Genomic DNA, 21,455 nt, shown 5'->3' with positions numbered 1-21,455 from the left:
CACGTTGTAGGAGGAACGTTAGACTTAATCACGATGCATTGGGGAAACGAACGTATTTGGACATTGAGCAAATGAAGGAAAACTGCCACTTACCTGACTGGGACTGCATACTGCACCATCGGCAAGACGACAAGGTACCTCGTGAGGGGCATGATGAAGCCGTTGAGGGTGGCAACAGGGGTCGTTGCAGTCCTCCTCCCATCCGCAATCACACTCTTCGCCATCCTCCACAACGCCGTTCCCGCAGATGGCATTTTGGGGCTCTGAGGAATCATCGATTTTCCATTTCAGTTCGATCAACATGATTCTCCATATGCTTTGCCATAACATTTTCTCAAATTTCAGTTAACTAGTCCTCGTAGGATCAAACTATTGACCAGATAAACGAATGACTGGCTAATTTGAAAAAATGATCAATATAATGGAAAGTTCACCTATAATTTAAAATTACAATCTTTGCACCTGTACACTAAACTTGTAAACTATTTGATTAAATACAAACTTTGATTAAATTATAATTTCCTTTAGGATGAATGTTACGATCAACGAATCATCTGTGGAGTATGTCAATTATCGATCAAGTGACTTCTGGTCAATTGTTTTTTCCCTAAAACCTAACCTTGTTTTTTCCCTATGTTGAAAATAGATCATTTAACACTGTAGACTTTAGCTACTACTATAATCTCATTTTTCACCAATCTTTATTTGAGCGAAATGTAAAAAATTAATAGATAAAGAGAGAAAGGAGAAACAGTTATATCTGTAGGATTATTAGATCAATTGGATCAATTAGATCTATTCTCTTAATTGTTAATTAAACTTAGAAAATGATCAGTTAACTTCTTTAACAGAGTTTCAAGAGAACATCGTATCGTTTTGATTTTAAACGAACGAAGAATGAGCCGCAAGTGGAGGCAAAGTAGATGGAATAAATGTTAGCCTGATTTGCTGTGAGCTTAATGAAATCCTCGATTTAATGAAGCTCAACAAGTCGACCGTGACTGTGTAATGTAATCAATTGCACGCCGCGTCGAGTGATGCTCGGACAGCTCTGTTTTTACAGAAGTCGGCGGGAATTTTCCTAAATTTTTCGCGTGTTACTTCCTTTCTATTATAAATAGAAGAATCACAGAAACATAATTTGTCAGTGATTTAATTGAACCTCTACTTAATCGAACCTCTATCTTACACATGTAAAATTCGAAATCGTTTTGAATCGAAATGAGAATAGTCTAGCTATAATAATATTTCTTGCGAATATATTATGGGTGTCATATAAAAGATCTTGAACTGAAATTGGTCAAATTTGAAACCAATCTGAAAATGTATGTAGAAATTACAAGATATTTGTTCCCGAGCATATACCTAATAAAAATCAACAAAGTGTTTGAATCATTAAACCTTTCAGAAGTGAAAATAATTAACTCCGTTTTTTGTAAGTTTTACAATTTCATTAATCAAATATATGATTAATGTTCGATTCCCAAAAAACGAATTGCTTACTACCCGTAAGTACCTTTATCGTAAAAGAATAGCACAAATAATAATTTAGCGACGGCACTAATTACATATATGTTCTAAACTGATACTCATGCTGTATATTAACTTTTTATTAAGTGTATGTTTGCAATAAATATCTCGCAACTGTTATATACATTTTTGAATTTTACGAGGATCCTGTTTCATTACAATGTTAATGAAATTTCAAAAAATTTCATACAATATGCAGAGTAAATATATTTATAAAAATGTTCTATGGCAGATGTTCAAACACTTTCGTGAGCTACTGTATATGCCATGATTTTATTTTACTTTTTATTTCCCTTCGTTTCCACGCTGTCTCATGTGTATTATAAAAGTAGCTGTGTTTCGCAATACTCGAACGAGTTTTTCCATCGATTTAAAACGGTCACGCGGATCTTTATGTTATGAACAATTAACGAATCGTATTTGTTTCTTGTTTGGCCGACTTGTCGCACGTTTGCTAGTACGTTCGCGCGGTCGATGCTCGTTGTCCAAAACGAGTTTCACGCGGACCATGTAGAGCCTGCTATTAGAATTGCAATTGAGTTGCAGTTAGACCGTGGGTCGATCGATATACCGTAGCAACACCGATAGGTTCCCTCTTTGTTTTTTTTTTTCGTTTTTATGTTGCTGTACGATGGTATTAGCATTATATATAAGTAGGTCAAAGAGCATCATGCTCTTTTTCCTCTCGTTATGTCTTCTTGTATGTAATTGTTGCAGCACAATTACGAAATTGAATTTGACTTAAAAAACAGGAGAGTTTCGTGAACAAAATGTATGCGTTTCCTTAGTATTCTTATTTCTAAACTATGTACAGCGCGATTTTGTGTCATAAATGATAAGTGATGTAGTATGCTTGAGTGTGATTTCGAATCTGCCGTGTGTGTATATCTTGTGAGAATCTGTTTGAACGTTTAAGATGTTGAAAGAATCTTGTTTGAATCTGACATCGTGTAAATATTTTAATATTTGATATACGCGATTTTAAACAAATTCGATTCAGCTCTTACTGGTTGATTGTGATATGCTGGAGATTATTTAATTTTCTTACTGATTGTCTTTTTGACTGATAAGTGCGTCGCTGCGTTTGAAAAGGTGAAAGTGAAAATGCGGAATAGGAGAATGCGTATCTAACTGCATTCTGCAATAACCAGGTTTGATTTTCCTTCACCAAGTCTGTTATTTTGTAATTTACATTTCTCAACAGCAACAATTTCTTACATTAAATGCAAGAGCTAAACAATGCTTAAGTTTCTCCAGTTTAAATGTTCTCTCACTATCGCGGTGCAGAGATTCAACAGGAAATACGTTAACAAGTAATTAGCAAAGGGGCCTGTAAGCAGCTTTACCAGCGATTGTATAAATAATTCAGGTAACGACCGTGTACAGAGACGATCGAGGGGGGCACGGAGGAGGTCAGGGCTGTGATGACTGGAAGCAGGCCAGACGTTGACCCCTTTCGGAATCTAATTAAAATTCCGAAAGCTTCTCTCTACTCACCGGCGAAGCATCCCTTGGACGAACGGGCCTTGGCATTTAAAACGGGATTTATGGAGACCAAGCTGCACGGACTGAAGCGATTGTTATTTCGTTTGTCCCCGCTGGTGGCTCTGGCAAACATTATGAAATTTCCGTCTTCTCCTCCGGGCGAACACTCGTCCGGATCGTGCTTGTCGCGTTAACAGAAAGATCAAACGTTAAACAACGACTTTGTATTATCATTCATCATGTATAATACAGTGAACGGAGCCAACTTTGAGAAAGGAGTTGTAATTAACTCCGACGTTGACGTGCCTTTACCCTTTGAATCACCCAGCAACTGTAGCCACGCGAATTAAATAATTGGACCTTTCTCGCGGAAACAGTTTCGATCGTAATGGGCTATCAAATGGCTCTTTCCTCGTGTTAACGTCCAGCGAGAACAAAGCTCCGACGAAGTCTAGGGAATAAACACGCGGGTACATATGTAGAAGTTGTTGGGACTCTAAATGTTAAAGTTTTCTAATTTTCGAATATTCCAATCTCCGAACTTTCGAATTTTCAGTCTCCAATTTTCCTATGTAATTAACTATTCCAACTAAATATTTTTTATATTTCAAATTTTCTAAATTCTTCATATTTTATAGGCACAAGCAAGAAACACGTGTGTAAACGTTCTTGAAATAACTTGAATCCGCACTATTCCACGCGTAAAATTCCAACGGCAAGTTTTCAAACAATTCAGCGCTTAATTATTCAGGATATGGCTTCAGGATTTTTTCCACAAACACCTTCTTTAGATGGAAACTTACCCCTCTGCTTTTATATCAAAGAAATGCAATTTTACTATTCGTACTATTCCTTGATTCGGAAAGAAATAAGAGAAGGAAAAAAAAAAGAAACATTAGAACAATCGTAGCATAGATCACGATTGCTTCGACGGGGTGGTGTCTCCGAAACAACCCTCGAAACTTTTCAAATGTATTCGCCGTACGCGTCGACAGCATGCAACCTCGATGCGCCGTTGAACTTACAGGGGATCCGAAGTTGTGACCGATCTCGTGTGCGAGGGTGACGTGAGAAACCGTCGGTGGTACGTGTTTGCCGTAGTTCAGGAGGGTGATTATACCGGTGTTCAACGATTTCATGCTACCCCTGTAGTGCTGCAAGACGAAATAGCGTTAGTTCTCGAGGTAATTGTCTGAGTATCGTGAATGCGCCGCGGAACGATGTTATTTTAGACGTGGCACGGTCGAATTAGTTTCGTTACATTCGGAACAGAACTTACCCCGTTTTTCTCGCAAACTCCGCCAGCATTTTTCAGATCTCCAGTCCATGCCAAGCCCAAAGTTCCCTTCTCAAAGTCGCGGTACGTGAACATGTACGATAGACAGAACGCGTCATAGTCCTCTTCTGTAACGAGTTTCAGTGGACGATTAATCGTTACAATTTGCCAGTTCTTGATCTTTGATCGACTATAATATTTCGTCCGTAAAATACTTAGGCACATAAGAATACGTAAGCATACGCTAGCGGACAAAAATAAATGTGTAGACAATGAAAATAGGTATCAACGAAATTTAATCAACTTAATACGAGTGGATCTGTTATATAACTTTATTTATCATATATCCTTATAGATCATTATAAAGTATTTAGTAAATAATTTTTATTTATGTTTATATTTCTGTGTACGAAGTAACTGTATGTTTAACGAAACTTCATTGATACCTGTTCCCACTATTCTGTCCATTTATTTCTGTCCACAACCGTACATGCACCACAATGACTCTCAATCCACCATATCTCTTTTAGAATAAAAGGTGGAGGGAGGAGATAACTTTCTTATTGACCGATTTATGTATATATATGTACATATATCACGAAAGTTCGAGTGTAAATCAATTTCGTTCGCTGTTAATCTGTCGCGAATGAATTAACGGACAAAATTCTATGCCGTTGTACTCGCAATACCCCTGGAATTCGTTGCATCCAATCAAGAACGTCGCGTCTCACGCTGGTATTTCCGAGGGACGGAGACAAATACCCGTCGTTCGCAGCCTTTTAATTAATTTCATTTTTAATTCGGCCACTCTACCCTTGGCAGTATTTCACCTGGCTGGATTTCTGATGGCGCGCGCGAAAAAGAGGATGGCTCGAGGGGGCGTTGAATTCCCAGCCGACGCGGCCAAACATCGGCCGAGATGTTATCCGGGAAAAATAATAAATCAGGCGTCCAGAATGTCCGGTAATTTAATTTCTGGCGAACTTTTATGCTGTAGCAACTTTCCTCCGTTGGGATCGGTGTGTTCGGTAGCCGGGTATATGAAAAAAATAGGAAAAAAAGGAAAAAAAAAACAAGGAGAACGTCCGCTCGTCTACACCCCTTTTATTCGCCCTTCTCCTTCGCGGAAATTTTTTGTGGCGCTTGAAAAAATGAGAGAGAACAGAAGAGTAAAACGAGCGATGAATACTCTGTGAACGTCGTGCATGAATTTCAATGAAAAGGGTTGTTTACGGACGTCCAGCAGCGTGTTCATCGCGTTCACGTTCTTCCAAAGTCAACTGTACTTCGCGGACCAGCGAGGGCACTATTGTGCCCGATGGACAAACGTTTGCTATTAAAAAGGGAAAAGAAAGATAGAAAGCAAAGACAATATATTTTACGCAATTTTAACGCTAGAAATTAGTAACCAAACTTAGAATAGTTTATTAGATAAATTGAGGATGTATTATCTTTTTACGATTGAAATAAAGCACGTGGCCTTAGGAAAATTAATTTTCTATATTTAAGCTAACGATAAAAATATCTTTTTTCAATTCCACTCCACTGCAATTTTTTTCCATTGCATTACCTCCATTTTCCACTTATTTCATTGACATTATATGTATCTTACAATTTAGTACATTAAATCAAAAGCAATTTTTTTCGAGTTTTCTAATAAATGTACCAAGTAAATGGCCTAATGCTTGTAGATTGATCTACGTAGATAATAGATCAGTCATAGTTGTTCAACCTTCGAGCACAAAATCGAGCTATCGGAACCACGAAGTGGCCACAAGCGTGTGGAAGGTAAAAGTGCTGCGGATCATCGGGAAAACAAGCCCGGTTCTTTGCACAATGGTTTTTGCAGTCTGCATGCACGGCAGCTGCTTTTTGCAAGGGGAGAGAATAGAACGTGGGATACGTGTTTGCTGTGTAGCATGTCTCAGGAGGCATATTTGGTTACTGTATGCCTGCGGCAAATACGTCATGGTCCACTGCTGCTCGGTTGTGTTTCTCTCGATCCTAGTACATCAGCTATTGTACCGGTACGAGCTGTTCAATGTTCTCTACCTTGATTTCAATTTAGTACCTACCAAAATGAGACACCATTTCGCTGATATTCTCATTGTCAATGAAATAACCACGACTAGTAGACAGACCGTGTGTGTGTGTTTCTCTTTGTCGATTATTTCATTGAAAATTATTTGCTCTGGTTCGTTCTTCTCGACTGGCTAATTTCAAGGCAAACCGTGTCGCGTTTCAACGCAGAGAGAGAACCGTTAATATTTAGAACGTTCTCCAGGAACGAGTAGCTGTTATTTAATAACGGCCAGGCCATTATTATATCAGCGAAACACGAAGCGAAATACTAACGCGAAGGTGACAGACGCTCTTCCGACGAGACGTTATTGTACCTGTCGCACCGAGCAACGTGAAACGATGTTACATTATCCTGACACTCGACAAATGTGCCTGCGTGAATTGTCCGCGTAATCTGCATCGAAATTCCAATGGGATTACGCGTGTACTGAATTTTTCATCGAAATATTCTCTGTAAAAATCAGTGGCGGGCGAACCTGTAATTAATTATAGAATTTTCGGAATTTTCGGCTGCAGGCAGATTTTTACTTGCTATGTGTAAAATTAAATAATTTGATAAGAACAATGGAATAATTTACTTGTAGGATATAGTTTTCACAAAGGATGGCGAATGGTAAGGGATGGAATACTGTTATGGGGTAGAGAATATTAGATTCAAAATGTTAGTATTCGTTTGCGTACATTAATTTTGCTGTAGAGAATGCAAGATTTGAGAAATAAAATAAGGAACGTAAGAAATAGAAGAGTGGTGTGAGATAGGGAATGTTGGGCGTGGAATGTTAGCATTGGCTTGTGTATATTAGATATGGGGTAGGAAATATATGAACCGAGCGATGAAATAAGGATTATACAGTAAATTAAGAGAATATATATAAAACTAATATGTTCATTGGTTTAGTTTTTCTCATGTCGATAATTTGTGCCGTTTGTATTAATTAACCAAATAATTAATTGGTCACGAAGAAAAATGGATTTCGACAGTAAAATCGCGCTACAACCCTAACGATGCAATCGTGCTTATTAGTCATCGCGCTAACTGCAAACATTTCGACCGAAATTGCGTAATTATGGTAGACAATGCAAATTCAAATGCATTGGGGAATGCGTACACCAATGCCCTAGAGGTAACTCATATTAACGTTTTAATGTAATCAATAACTTGAATATAATTATAATATGGATATATTAAACAACCTAATTAAGTATCGTATTAGGTATCATTTGGTTTTCAAATTTCACGTAGAAGAATATAATATGTAACACGAAGTAACTTCTAACAAAATCGATATTATATTCCGACAAAATTTACTGGCTCTAAAATTGCAAATGTCATCTACGGTGCAAATATTTTTCATAAATAATGGAATGGAACCAACGATGAAATCGAATTTGCTAAATTGGACAAAATCATATTTGCGTCAAATTGTAACTCGATTTATCAAATACTTTTAACAAATTAAATAAATAGGTCCTCTTGTCCTGTAATTTGACAACTAATACTATTACTTAATTGACAATTCACTAGTTATTTATATATTAGTCAGACTATTTTTAAAAATGTTGGAATACAACGATATCAATCGCATGCAGATAAGGTGATTGATCGTACGGATTCTTCCGTTCGTTGCCCAGCGCCATCCCCACTAGCGTGCGTTCGTGAGATGCACCACGGCAGTTAGCACGTGCATGCTTTTTCAAAAAACGCCGGAAGAAACGTGAGGATATGGATGGAACATTCTAGATGGGCACGTCGAGAAGCTACTAGAAGGTTCTGTGCCACATATGACGCCACACAGACACCCACACAGGTCACACTCATTACTGCATAGAGAGTGGGGCTCTAAACCTTTTCAAGGGCCATAGGTCACTAAGCCAGTTAGTCTGTGAATAACTAGCCAACTGTCTACATTCCAGAACGCACATTTATAATTCGTGTAACAATTGTTTAATAAATATCACATTATATTATTTCAAACACAAACATTGTGTTTTCCACAGATTATTAATCTTAATCCCAAGATTAAATTCTAACAAAAAATATTATATTTTTGTGCTAAATACAATAACGAAATGGCTTGTAATTTATAAAATTTATTTTATTTTTTTATCATGTCATGACGACCAATTAATTTCAAGCTTTCATTTTTACGAAAGTTTTTCAATTATATTAGTTCCAGTTACTTAAAAAGTCTTCTGTCTTTCTATATCAAAGATATTTACCAATCTTCTTATTTCCATGGAAAGATAAAAACACGATTATCCTTTAATTAAACTATTTTCACCACATGAAAACTAGAAGGTGACACACCTCGCATAAATAGCTCCTGATAGAGAAACACTCATAGTAGCCATCTTCAAAAGCATGCGCTGTATAGGCGGATAGAGAGAAAGTGGCGGCTTAAATCAGCTCGAAGGAACGTCGAAAGCAACTCTATATACAGGGTGGTTGGTAACTGGTGGTACAAGCGGAAAGGGGGTGATTCTACGCGAAAAAAGAAGTCGAAAATATAGAATAAAAATTTTTCGTTTGAGGCTTTGTTTTCGAGAAAATCGACTTTGAATTTTCGCTCGGTACGCATGCGGTACGTTATAACGGATTTCACTGTAGATCGTTGTCTCGATGGAAAAATTAAAAAAAAAAAATAAAATAAAAAAAATTTTTATTCTATATTTTCGACTTCTTTTTTCGCGTAGAATCACCCCCTTTCCGCTTGTACCACCAGTTACCAACCGCCCTGTATATTATATGGTTTCAATGATCCTAACTTAGGAATTCCAACCACATGGAGCTGCGATTCGTTACTCGTCGGAGATGTGGTTTGGTAATAATTAATCCCGGCTATATGGAAACTTTAACTTCGTTCGGTGGAAACTTTAATGCGATATAGTTTCTTGGCTAGCTCTCTGTCAGTTGTTGCTGTACGACATCTGAACACGAATTAATCGTGTGGAATGACGGGATTCCGCGAAAGAGATAGCACATTCGAGATATCACAATATATTGAACCGAACGTTACTCGATAAAGCGATAGTCTCGTCCAACTATTAGGGATTTTACTCGAACATAGAGGCATTCTTGGTGAAAACGGATCGATGGATCGAAACTTCCTCGCCATGTTCTTTGAACGAGGGTAGGATTGGTAGTTAGAAAGCTGGGGAAACACCGACTCCAGAAATAAATCAAAAGAATGGAAGAATTGTGGGTTCCGTTTGACATTTTTAGGAATAGTTGATTAGAAATGAGAGAAATCCGAGGGGAAAGAAAGGATCAACGATTAATCGACTGTAGGAGAGATGGTTATATTTGGTATACGAATGGTAAAGATTTGAAGCCGATATTCGGCGTGGTTTCTTTGTCACGCGATGTTTTATGATCCGATTCGTGTGTCTTATATCTTTATGATCTCGTATGAGAAATTGTAAAAAGCGTGTGGATGTAATTGTATATCTATTAAACGCTGTTCAGTAATAACGTAACTGTTTGTTTAAAGTAACAACAAATTCAATAAAATAAAAAGAAGAGAGAGTAAAGTAGAAAGGAGGTAGAATAAAGTAGAATAAGACAGTCCAGAGAAACAAAGGGTAGTCAAGTAAAATAAGACAATCTAGTTGCCCAGTGCCTTAGATAGCAAAATAATGAAAGTCAACTCAGAAAATGTATTCTTTACAAAAGAGGCTTGAAAGTGTGTTGCCAATTAATATCGTAATCGTTTGTTCAACAACGACAAATTGAATGAAATAAGGAAGAAGAAAGGAAAGAAGTGCACGATAGAATAAGACAATTTAGCTAGTGTCTTAGTCAGACATCACGATAATGGAAACCAAATCTTGGAATGTATTTCTATAGCCTGTGAGTCAATTAACGAGAGAATCACTCTGCAAAAGGTGATAAATGCACATTTCGCCCTAATGGCCTTCGATAGGGAAGATGTGGTGTAGGCTTTCATTTGTGTAATCTAACCTTCACGTGTTTATTAACTATGGTATTAGATAACGACTACCGGCGGAACCGAGGATGCTTTAAAGTCACGGAACAGAGGAGTTTGCGCTTAACGAACACTTTGCAACGAGCCAATGATGACCGACACGAGACGTTTCATTAAAGTTGAAAAGTCGCGCCGTGCAACGTGTTACTCATCGGGCCTTGGCATCGACGATTTCGTGTAAATTTCACGCAAACGAGCACTTTAATTAACGAACGAGTGCCGAAAGTACTTTCAAGGATTCTCGTCGGGCGATGTCCAACGCATACCAATGTATTTGGATTAGTCAAGCCTTTCACCTTCGGGTTCAATTCAAGAATGCTTTTCTTTAATTAACTTCACTCCTGGTATTCTACGTTCCGTTTCATGTTAATGCTTTCTATGACTTGAAACAATAAATTTGTTTTAGAAATTCTCGTCAAAGGAATCAACATCTCATAATATACTTAATCGTACGAAAGTACGATATAATATTAATGAGATATCAGATTACTTTGATTAAGTAACTTTCGCCACTTTTTCAAACTTTGAGCTTTTTTCTAAAATGTATAACACCGTCAATAGTACGAGTAATGCATAATTTACTTACCGGAAAACAGCTCAAGAAATTCTTCAACCCCATAAGTCCCAGTGAATCTGTAGCTTGGATCGTTCAGTGCATCGTCACTATGAACTTTAATGCGTTTTATCATGAAGCTAATATTGTCTGGCTGGCCATCCTGATTGAAATCTGTAAAATAGCGAAGAATACGTTCGAAATGGAAAAGGAGAAATGAAAAATTCAAATTGCAACATTGAACGGATTAAAGTCCGTTTGCGGAATAGACATTGTGGTACTGTGAAATTCATAGGAGTCGAGAGGAACTACTCATCGAGGTAACCGATAGCTGATAAGGAAAATCACCGGGGCTCCAGACGAGTAATTTTCGGGTTTCCCCCAGTGATCAATGTATTCCGAAACGGTTGAACCGTCGCGTGGTGGAAAGCATTTAATCAAACACCTCCTCCGCGGGAATACCAATCGAAACTGGAAAAACGATTCCGTGACACGCGATCGCGATTCCTTCCCGCCGCTGAATTCTCATGATTTTTCAAGTGTAAAACGAACCAACGGCCGTTCATGCATATCTCTTTGATTGATCTCATTATTACAAATTAATTTTGACAGCGCGTCGCAAAAAAAGTTACGAGTCAAGCGTAATTTTATTCTGCGGAAAATTCGTCTTTCGCTCAAGCTTTCCGATCTTTCAACTTTTAATCGGCCATGTCGAATTATAAAATAATGTTCAGTATCGCGTGTATAAATACGACATTTAAATGTGTCCTTTATTTTTAGTGATATTAGAGAATATTTAAGCATCCAAATTGGTGATTAATATTAATGGTAAGATGATTGAGATGATAATTAATTCGATTGAATTCAGTAACTTTTCTATTTTATTTATTAAGATCTCCATTAATGATTCCAAGGAGGAAGAAGAATGTTATGGACGAAAGATATTTAGATCATTTCTTTCAATTTTTGAGCATTCGTAGCATTTCCATCTATATCTATGATATATACATTTTCGTGAAAATGAAGGATACTTAGGTATTCGATTTAGATTAAGACACCTTGTACGTTAAAGCAGTGAAACATAGAAGATACGATAGTAAGATTTCCAATCTCATATAAACGATGCAATTCCATGGTAATGTCTCCAGATGTTTGCGCGTGTGCATACGCAAGCAACCTATTCCAACGTCAATGCCGAGCATCGTTACATCTATATCTGACATGTAATATATATGTGCATTTGGTAATTAACGTAAAATCCATTGTATTCAAGTTTGATGTTGCATTAATCAGGTCCGCTTCTGTGTACATCGTGGTAGCACGTGTGCTGATGAAAACATGGATATCGGGTTCAATTTCAAGCAAAGGCTTCTTAAATCTCTAAATAATGCAAATGCAATGCTCTAAAACAGCCAAGTATGAGTGAACACAAGAAAATTGAAGATGAAGAGGCTGAAACATTTATTGGATGCCATATTTGCATGCGTTTGCTTTCCGATAAAGTTATTTAACGATTAAATGCAAGTTCCATGTTTCAAATACAGTCACACGAAAATTTAAGGAACTAAAGATTACTATACGAAATACCTCTCAAAAGCCAAACCGATCAACTCGCCTTTTTTAAATTTCTTAGTTTCGGTACGTAAATAAACGATTAAAATTCAATCCTTAAGAAACAAACAGCAAGATAACATTTAATTTAGATTTAGATCACTGATTTAAAAACACTGTTTGTAATATCATCAATTTTCTATATTTTTCAATCTATGTGTTTCGACCACTCGCGGAGAGCCGCGATCGCGAGGAAGCACGCCGACGGGAGTCGTAAATTCCCGTTACGATTAGATAATCGACGCCACGAAATGATCGATCCCCTATTTCGATTAGGATAATAGAGGTGGTTAATTAAATATGACACTGATGCAACAAGGTGTGAATGACAGTTTATTCCAACACTTTGTGAAGCAGATAGTTACGCTGGTGCGTATGTATAAAGTAAATGAGTGACTGATCTTCGGGTGTAGACCCGGTCGAAGGATGTTGTATGTTTGAAGGTTGAAGAATCAGCGATGTTCGGTGACGATGCTGTAGCGGAGGAAAGCTGAGGGTGGGTGTGTCTAACGCACGGGACCATCGGATTTGTTGGTGACAATTTTGGCTAAGAGAGTGAGGAAAATAGGATTAGTTGTTAATTATGTTCAAACGAAGGTTGGTGGGCTAGGAAGGGTCTTAGCTGCCTTCGATAGAAAGTTGCTATTAGGAAGCATCGTACATGAAAAAGCCCAACTTTCCCTTGTCCAGCCATGGTAGACAATAGTCCTTAGAAAGTGTTTTAGAAAAAGATATTTGTTCGGTATGAGCAAGCAAATTATTGGGATTTATGACGGGTACTTGAGGCTATTGAGGGTACGCCGTAAGGATGAGCGGACATCTGGGGTCTGTCTGACCCGCGGTGTATGGCCGGGTTCAGGTAGAGTGTTGCACGACGCAACATTATGGAAACAATATAACTAACGTTATTTAGTATTCGTTCGATCTAAACGCAAAAAGAAATCTTACATGAGGAAATTAAACTCGTCTTATCGTTATCAATATGTATTGAAAAAGTAATCGGACAAATAAAATCGTTTAAAAGGAGTATCGCAAAGAATATCGCGTGAAATTAATAAGTAACATTAATTTCAAGATAAAGGAAAAAATTAATAGTTACAACAAGACTTTGAAATACTTATTTCAGAAGACTATCCGTTGGCTAAAGATCAACCTCAAACGAATTAATGCTTTAAAATTATTCCTGATCGAATCCACGAGGTAGATTCTAGAGAACTTGCAGAATAAAATCAAGTAGAACGAGTCAATGCATAATCAGACCAACCAGGCTCTGCTACCGTATAGTTGTATAAAATAGGTGTTTCTTTTCCAGAGTTATTTCTATCGCGACAAGTCACGAGAAATTTGTTCTAAGCCTATGTTCTACGCATAAAATTAAAAGAACAAAAATATAGAAAGACGGAAACAGACGGTGCTTATTATTGAATAGCTAAAAGGCGATCGTCACGTGAGACTCGTGTTACAAAGTTGCTGGTTCGCGTTCCGATGTCGTAAAAAATTACTTCGCAAACAAATAAAGGGGTAACGCGTCGCGTGACAGCTGTCTCGGATATGCCGCTCGGAAATAAAGTTTTTTTTACGTGAGTGCGCCAGATAAGGATCGTAAACGCGGCTGGTCGTCAGGGTTCTCAAGCGTCCCAGGTGTAATGACTAACATTCGAACTTCCACTTTTGACCGATATCACCGTCGCGATATCCCGTTATCGCGTTAGCTTCATTTTCTACCGTAATAATATCCACCGAGCTTCCGTAATATTATATAATAGCCGCGTCCACGGTGTTTACACGGTGAGTTCATTGCGCCGTAATAAAGTCGACCGGTTAAACATAAATTTCAAAGATTGCGACGTTAAATTTAAATCCTAAAAATCGCAATGATAGAACGGAAACATTAATTCGCTTTTAAATAGCGCGGCAAAGTTAATTGGTTGGCTTTCAGGTTTGAAAGATTTGACATAAACACGAAACAAATAATTCACCGTTAAATTGACGCGATGGAGTTAAGTGGTTAAATCGAAATTTTGAAAGATCATGACGTTAGCAGGGAGATAATAGTCGGTTCGTTAGGTTGCGCAGTCGTGCAAAATCGACGGAGAAACACGGAATCGTAATGCAAGAGGGACAGGGGCAATCCTTAATCGGTGCAATTCCGGATCTCTCGTCGGACAAGAGCGTTTAGCTAGGCGGCCACCGAGTTGTACATATCGCGATGGGAAGAGAGTTAATGCCGTCTAATCCGGAGACAAAGGGAGGTACGTTCGGGCTGGCATTTCCGAGGGGTGGTCGATCGGTCATCCGAAATGTTCGCGTGTAGAGATGGCCGATAATCGCGCGACCATCGTTCCGGAAGATCGATATCCTAACTCGCAGTATATATTCGGTCAAGTTAGATAGAACGAGACGGAACGAACAAATAGGAAAGAGAAAGGGTTGGAAGAAGAGGGAAAGGAGACGAAGACGGAAACGTCAGCGGAAGACTAGCTTTATCCGCGAATCGTACGACGGAAGAGATAGGGAAGTCTAAGTAATACACTAGACCAGTCCGCGTGTAGGCGCGGTCACGCTACGTTAAACACGGCTCAGTCACGAGACACAAATATTTGCTTGTTGTTACGGCAGGTGGTGCGATGTTTAAAGCCCTTCTACCAGTACGAGCTTGCCCGTGCTTCGCCTGTGCGTCCGCTCTTACTTAATATTCGCAAGCCGCACTGGCCAAATGAGATTTTCAGGAACGCTTTCCTCTGATTTGCGAAGCTTTGTACGCCTGTACTGAACGTCACTATCGATGAACTTGATTGTTTCTCAGTTGTACTCGAAGTAGATGAAATAATTCCATTAAACGGCGGATTATATGTATAATTTGCGTGGATAGTTTCGGCTTCAAAGAACAGATTTCTAGAGAGACGTAGGGCCGAAATAATAATCAAGAAATTGCTGAAATTGAATAGCTCGAATGGTGGACTAGATACAGTAAAATAGGGCTATTTGCATCATTTAATCTTGGGCGTTTTAAAATTCAATATATCGAGAATATTAATATTGGACGAACTTCTTTCCTTTTGACGAGTTATATCATCGTAGGAAGGTAGAGCCATCAAGTTATGAAATGTAAATCGTTTAAAAATTGTTTATAATCGAATCTGACGAATTACGAGACAAATTACTTGGCTTAAGTCAAATAACGCTATTTTACCCTAATGTACTGCTTCTTTTTGGGGAAAAGTTTTTTGATCAAAGGAAAGAAGGGGGTAGTTTATCTTTATTCGAAAGAGTAGAACGAAAGCAATTTCAGGGAGGCAGTATGCGATTCTTTTCTAGATTCTGCTCCCGTCTTATTCCTTGATAACCATCGTTTAAAGTTTACGCATTAGGTGTGTGTAGCGGCGCAATAAAGTTCCACGGAATCAATCGGTCAACGTCAGACACAGAAACTGACATTAATCGGTCGCAGCGCAGAAAGGAACCGCAGTAAGGCTAAGGAACATTCATTTCCTCCGATCGCCGTTGGCAGAAAGTTGGTTTAACTGGAAGGTCCGGGAAAGTTTTAATTGGTTTGCGAAGTTATTACAGCGGAATGAGACAGAAGACGCGCACTTGTTAGTTCGGGAGGAAACGTTGCCGATTGCTACACCGGAAAGACGAAAGAATTTTCATTGCTGTCCTGATACTTCTTTTCCGGCGACCAATCTTATAGGACATTTCGACGAATTATGTACCGATCTCGGACGAAAAGTTTGTTGGAATTTGATGGAACAACAGACGCTAATCAGATTTGTAAGGATAATAGAGCGGATGACTATTACGAGAGGTTAAACTGTTATTTTATTGCTAGGTAGAAAGAGATGAGCTGGCTAAGACTCTTTTGTCTTTACGCACACATGCTACAAACATACACACACACTCATCCACATTCTTTTTGGCTTAAGCCTACGTCCTTCACAAGAACAGCACGTAGCTATCAGCCAGTAATCGCCTACTTACATTAAAACGAAACAGAAAACTATCGGCAATCGGTTCTCATCACCGATAGTTCTGTTCCCTTAAACTATCTACAATGTATCACCTATCCTAACTTATACTCTAACATTACAGTCTATCGTAATCTATTAATAATTTTTATGTACCTGTATATCTATAAATTGAGTTGACACGCTGTACATGCCGAGTCATCACCTCGATACTGGCCTCTTCAGATTTATAATGATTGAAGAACGTGTGATCCGCTTGCAGGTACAACATACAAGTGGTTTTCTTCGGATCCACGGACGTCCTTTTGCGGAGCACTCGAGAATATCGTTCCCTGTACAATCTGATTGCAAAGAAATGACGTCTGTTTTCACTAAATACAATTAGCCTGACAAAGAAGCATTATCGCCTTTAATTTAATAATACATTTCCGTTTATGCGCCTTCAAAAGAATTTTGATTAATGTCCGTATATTTCCAAAATTCGAAATTTCTTTCATTTCAAACATATTTCCTGTGTTATACCCTCCTAATTACACGGAATTTCGTAGAAATAAAATTGTTTAATTTCTAATCCCTGAAGTTTGAACAACAAGATAACTGAGTTATCGACTTCAACGGTGAACAGAAAAAATTTCTAGATTCTACGTTTACTACGTCCGAACTTGGTTCGTAGGCTGCAAAAAAGAGCAGGATTTTCGATGTCGCGATAGTCGATTTAACCGATACGCGATCCGCACTTGAACAACAAATCAAATCTCTCCACCAGAAAAAGAATCCGATTGCGGGAAACGTCCGATAAGGATAACTCGGTCGCGGGCAACGTTAAATTGGATTGTTCGATAATGGTGTTTGCTCTCGATTTTTGACGTTTTCATCGCTATTCGCTGCCGGATAGTCTGGCTTTTCTCTGCCCGGAAATGGGTGTGCTCTTTAAATGGAAGCGCAAGCATAGCACGGCAAACAGTCCGGAGGAAGAATCGACGGGACGATAAGTAACCGTTGTGCTTTTCTTCCCCAGCAACGGGCAACTTTCTTCCTTTGACCTGGCTTTCCCAGCATCTGCTAGAATATTTCATCGACGTGTTCGTAGAGACGGGCTAAGTGGAAGCAGAGTGGAAAACGTTGAACACAACCGGGAAGGAAGAAAAGAGTCGAACAGGGTTAGGGAAGAGGGTTGGGGGGATGAGACCGGTGATCGAGAACGAACGACCGTGTAAAACTTTTACAGGCTGTATAACTTTTTATTTTTTCCAACTTCCAGTCGCTACCGTAAAAGGGGAAACGGGGGATTTCAATTAGTTGCACGGAAGACACTTGGCCTCTTTTCGATGCAACTTGCAGCGGAGACATGAGTGAAACGAGGCGGTTCATGGTCAGACAGCTAAAACGAGTTAACCTGTTAACTGGGTCGTTCTTTCTATAACCACAGAATTAAAAATTGATGAAAATAAAGTAATTTTTAGTCTAGGTATTTCTTCTATATGTAAATATGTTATAATGAATTTTTAACAATTATGGAATGATTTATGAAAAATAGAGGCTTTTAAATACAAAAAATTATATTGGGATATATGTATACTGGAATGTACAGCGAGACTTTATTTAACGAAACATTTTAGTTTCTGTCTGATTAAATTGTCTGAATCTATTTGTCAGAATGAGAATTATTACATGAAAAAAGTATAGATGGTAGAAAAATGAATGAATAATTCTGTAACATATAACTGTTTTGTTATCCAATAAATTCTCCTATATATACAAGAGTTTAATAATTCGAGTGACGAATTACCCACTCATCCCCGATAAACAGACTACCCAAGTAGTATTAGCTCGGCGCGATCAGACAGACGATATTCACTTTCAGCCGACTCAAAGGCTTAACGTAGATGTGTAGGCAAACCATTTTTAAATTGAAGGAAACTTCAGCATCTTCTTGGCAGGATGTGCAAATCTTTTGTAAAGTTTTTATTAAAAAGGAAGATTAAATTGAAAAGCTTACCTATCGAGTAACTCTAAATTGTGCGAGCTCGCCGTGGGGTCTTTCTTCCTAACGTCTTTCGGATAGAAGCCCGGCTTGGCGCGGGAGTTCCCCTCGTTCAGGTGTTGATAAAGCGGTCGCATTGTGTCCCCGAGATATCCACTCCACGTCCTGTTCGTCCTGCGAACGATTTTTCGTCGGTAAGCGTTTGGAAAACTACAGCGCGCCAGTGAATCCCTCATGCTGAACTGATCAACTCCGGCCGCCCGGGATAAACGAGAGAAATCGTCGGGGTGCGGCAAGGAGATAAGAGTGACATATGTTGGGTAATACGTAACAGGCTTGAAGCCAATTTACTTCGAGGATCGTTGCCATCGGGCCTCCTGTCGAATCTCTACGCGTTCGTATCAAGATGACCAAGGCCACATCTTTGAATTACAGCATTTCACGAAAGTGTTCAAATACTTGTACAAATCTTTTCTGAGTAATATTGTATAACACTCATATAATAATATGAGTATATTATGTACGTTATACGAAACATTTGAAAATTATATTGCTACTGTAAAGAGATTCGATTATCATGATTACATTGGTCAAGTTTGAAGTAAATCTGAAAATGTATATAGATGTTATAAGATACTTAGTGCAAGCATATATCTCGCAGAGACCATAAAAGTATTTAAGCAACCAATTATTCATTATGCGATTCATGCTGTATATTAATTTTTTGATTAAATATATGTTCGTATACTGTACACACTGTATATTAAAACTCGCTAAATTTTCTCATTTTTATTCTCTCTTTTTTTTTTATTCTTTTCTTTATAAGATTCAGTACGTTCCATTTTTACGAGTCTTTTATATACCAACGCAGTTGCCGCGTTTTATGCGTTTTTTTCACTGTATCCGTTTAATTCCTTGCGTGCGCGTGACGTGATTTTGAAAATTCACCAGTGAAGTCATAGACGAAACGAGCGCTTAAAGTGTTTAGAGACTGCGCCACGCTGTTCCAACGACCTCGATATATAGAAGAAACGATAGGTTGTTGCACGTAGATAGAAAGATTGCCTCGAATTCTTTCTATGCCATCTGACCGGAATATCCGATGAGATTCGCCATTACTCCCGCAAAACTCATTTCACTGATAAACTTTGAAATGAAACGAGGTAAGAATCTAATCTGTGTTAAATATATATTTATTTTCTAATCACGCAGTTGGATAATTATAAAACTTTGATTTATTTTATATGCGTAGAGAAAAAATTATATGAGTAAAGAAAGAAGATGTTATTAATTGAGACTGGATTAATTAATAATAATTTGAAAAAAAATATAAAAATTCACTTTAATAAAATATAATTATCGAATTATGGATCAAAACTTTCGAAATTAAGAAAATTTACAGTGAAGATTTATGTGATTTAAGAGCCACTACAATAGTCAGTTAGAACGTAGGTAATATCACGTAACTGAAACTAAAATTTCCATGTAATACAATTTATTCAATTCTTAAGATAACTTAAAATCTGTTTCCTTCTCTCCAGCAACTCTTTCTGAGTTCCATGCCAGAGAACATTATAATTAATCAATGCTAGAGCTGCTTCCCTCTCTAATTCTCTGTTAAAATGCGTTCTCTCTGTAATCGTAAGTGCACTTTGACGCGCGTGTCTCAGGAAATGATCGGTTTCCCTTGCAGAGCCTTTGTGTCGCGCAGCTTCCCTACTAATTTTGTTAACTTCGATTCATGGCACCGATGCTTTGAAACGTTAGTTATCGCGATCTCTAATGTAAAACTGGAATGCTTGATCTCTCGTACAGTTAACCGCCATTACGGTGCCATCTGAAATTCTATTAAACCGGTCAGTAGATACTAAGCCGGTCGATATTAAGTTTGTACCTGGAATATTGAACGTGTTAGATCATACGGGAAGATATTATACATCCAAATTGCACGCTAAGCTGTCGCAAATGCAAGACTAGGTTGGAAATTCAACTGTGAACGGCCAATTGAATTTCTTCTTACATTATTCAAAGGAACAAAGATGACAGCGGACAATGAATAACGAAGTATAATTTATGTTTTATTTAATTAAATTGTCTTCAGAGTCTTCATGCGGGAAATTGTATTTTTCATGTTGTTGTACTATTACGTCGAAATAATTAGCTTAATGGCAAACACAAGAGTTTAAAACGTATTTACCTTAATTCATTTAACGTGTTCTCTCGCAAAAGCTCACTGGCGCATGGATACCCATTATTACGTGGGACATTCACGTCCACGGAACGATACGCGATCGTATGGTGATGCACAGCGTCTGTTGTATCTTTATCTTCGCCATCTTGCCGATGGCATACGAGGGGAGCATATCTGCTGGTTGGTTCGATATAGATTTCGTCGGATGCTGTAAAGATAGTTCCATCAAACAGTCCCTCTTCTGTTACGATTCCATGTACCGACGAGTTCTCATCGTCTGAAACAAAAAATAAAGAATTAATAGTTTATGTTGTTTAGTCAAAGTTGCGTAAATGCAACAGTATGAAGGACTTATATATGGTTTCATATATTATATGTGATATCGGAATAATAGACACGTTTCAGAAGCCAGGAACACAAATAAAAAATATGCAGAAGATTTTCTTTGACTTAACGAAAAATATTATATAATAGTTTATCACGTTACTATTAATATTCTAGTTTCTGTTAAATTCATAAAACTCTAGGTTTCAAGTAGGAGAAGAAATGAAGCGACGAAGAAATTACCGAACATATCTTCAGAATTCTCTTTCATAACCACAATGTTGGAAAAATAAAATTCGATATGTAAATTGACTGAAAAGAGACATTGTTCCCTTTCAGTGCTTTTTATCAAAGTCTTTTTATGCAATATTTGAAATCTTCTTTAGAGTTGTCGATGTCAAAAAGAGAGACAAAGATCTAATTTTCCGATTGTGATATTCAGAGAGAACTGTAAGAATTCGATCA

General features: G+C 37.9%; 1 protein-coding gene across 2 annotated transcripts in view; it reads right to left on the bottom strand.

Moving 5' to 3' along the window:
• The window catches only part of LOC117235321 (disintegrin and metalloproteinase domain-containing protein 10-like), a 161,799-nt gene that overhangs the window by 20,407 nt on the left and 119,937 nt on the right, over window positions 1–21,455 (bottom strand). For both annotated transcript variants that reach the window (XM_033497214.1, XM_033497215.1), the window contains exons 5-12: window positions 20,673–20,943; window positions 18,491–18,649; window positions 16,648–16,832; window positions 10,946–11,086; window positions 4,295–4,419; window positions 4,041–4,169; window positions 3,028–3,196; window positions 94–263 (exon numbers count right to left, since the gene is read on the bottom strand). In XM_033497214.1, coding sequence (XP_033353105.1) covers window positions 94–263; window positions 3,028–3,196; window positions 4,041–4,169; window positions 4,295–4,419; window positions 10,946–11,086; window positions 16,648–16,832; window positions 18,491–18,649; window positions 20,673–20,943 — 1,349 coding nt within the window. The remainder of the gene's footprint in view (window positions 1–93; window positions 264–3,027; window positions 3,197–4,040; window positions 4,170–4,294; window positions 4,420–10,945; window positions 11,087–16,647; window positions 16,833–18,490; window positions 18,650–20,672; window positions 20,944–21,455) is intronic.

This window comes from Bombus vosnesenskii, unplaced genomic scaffold (assembly GCF_011952255.1).
Source record: "Bombus vosnesenskii isolate JDL3184/JDL3185 unplaced genomic scaffold, Bvos_JDL3184-5_v1.1 scf7180000013315, whole genome shotgun sequence".
Taxonomy (NCBI): Eukaryota; Metazoa; Arthropoda; class Insecta; order Hymenoptera; family Apidae; genus Bombus; species Bombus vosnesenskii.
Note: the sequence above shows the minus strand (reverse complement) of the source record. Positions and strands in the feature narration are given on the sequence as shown.